This window comes from Geospiza fortis, unplaced genomic scaffold (assembly GCF_000277835.1).
Source record: "Geospiza fortis unplaced genomic scaffold, GeoFor_1.0 scaffold188, whole genome shotgun sequence".
In the NCBI taxonomy this organism is placed as follows: domain Eukaryota; kingdom Metazoa; phylum Chordata; class Aves; order Passeriformes; family Thraupidae; genus Geospiza; species Geospiza fortis.
The window spans coordinates 2,365,625-2,366,009 of record NW_005054337.1 but is presented as its reverse complement, the minus strand read 5'-3'; the positions used below and the strand labels follow the sequence as shown (position 1 = coordinate 2,366,009).

The window sequence follows — 385 nt, the reverse complement described above, 5'->3', positions numbered from 1 at the left end:
GGGCGACCTGCACTCTGCCGGGAGGGACGGCCGGTCAGCGGGACCGCCCGGGGCACCCTCGGCACCCACCGGGGACCCAAAACCTGCGGGGCGCGGGCTGCGGCTCTGGGCAAGGGAAAGGGGAACGAACCCCCCAACCCGGCCGCCCCTGGATCCAGCGGCACCAGGAATGCTGTGGGAAATGAAGCCACCGCCCTTCCCGCAGCACTGGGACCCGCAGGGTGCCGAGGGGAGCAGGGGGCACTAGCGGGAGCAGGGAGACCCGGCTGGATCGGGACGTACTTGTGCATCTGTTGACCTCCAGACCCCGCACACCAAAGTAGCCCGGGGGACAGGTGTGGACGCACATCCCGTACTGGCGGATGCCGTCCCTCCAGATCAGCAG

The 385-nt window shown here is 70.1% G+C and overlaps 1 protein-coding gene across 1 annotated transcript in view; it reads right to left on the bottom strand.

Moving 5' to 3' along the window:
• RSPO4 (R-spondin 4) overlaps window positions 1-385 on the bottom strand; it is a gene marked incomplete at its 5' end in the record, with an annotated part of 4,708 nt that extends 4,323 nt beyond the window's left edge. Inside the window, one exon of the mRNA XM_014307490.2 lies at window positions 283-385. Coding sequence (XP_014162965.1) covers window positions 283-385 — 103 coding nt within the window. The remainder of the gene's footprint in view (window positions 1-282) is intronic.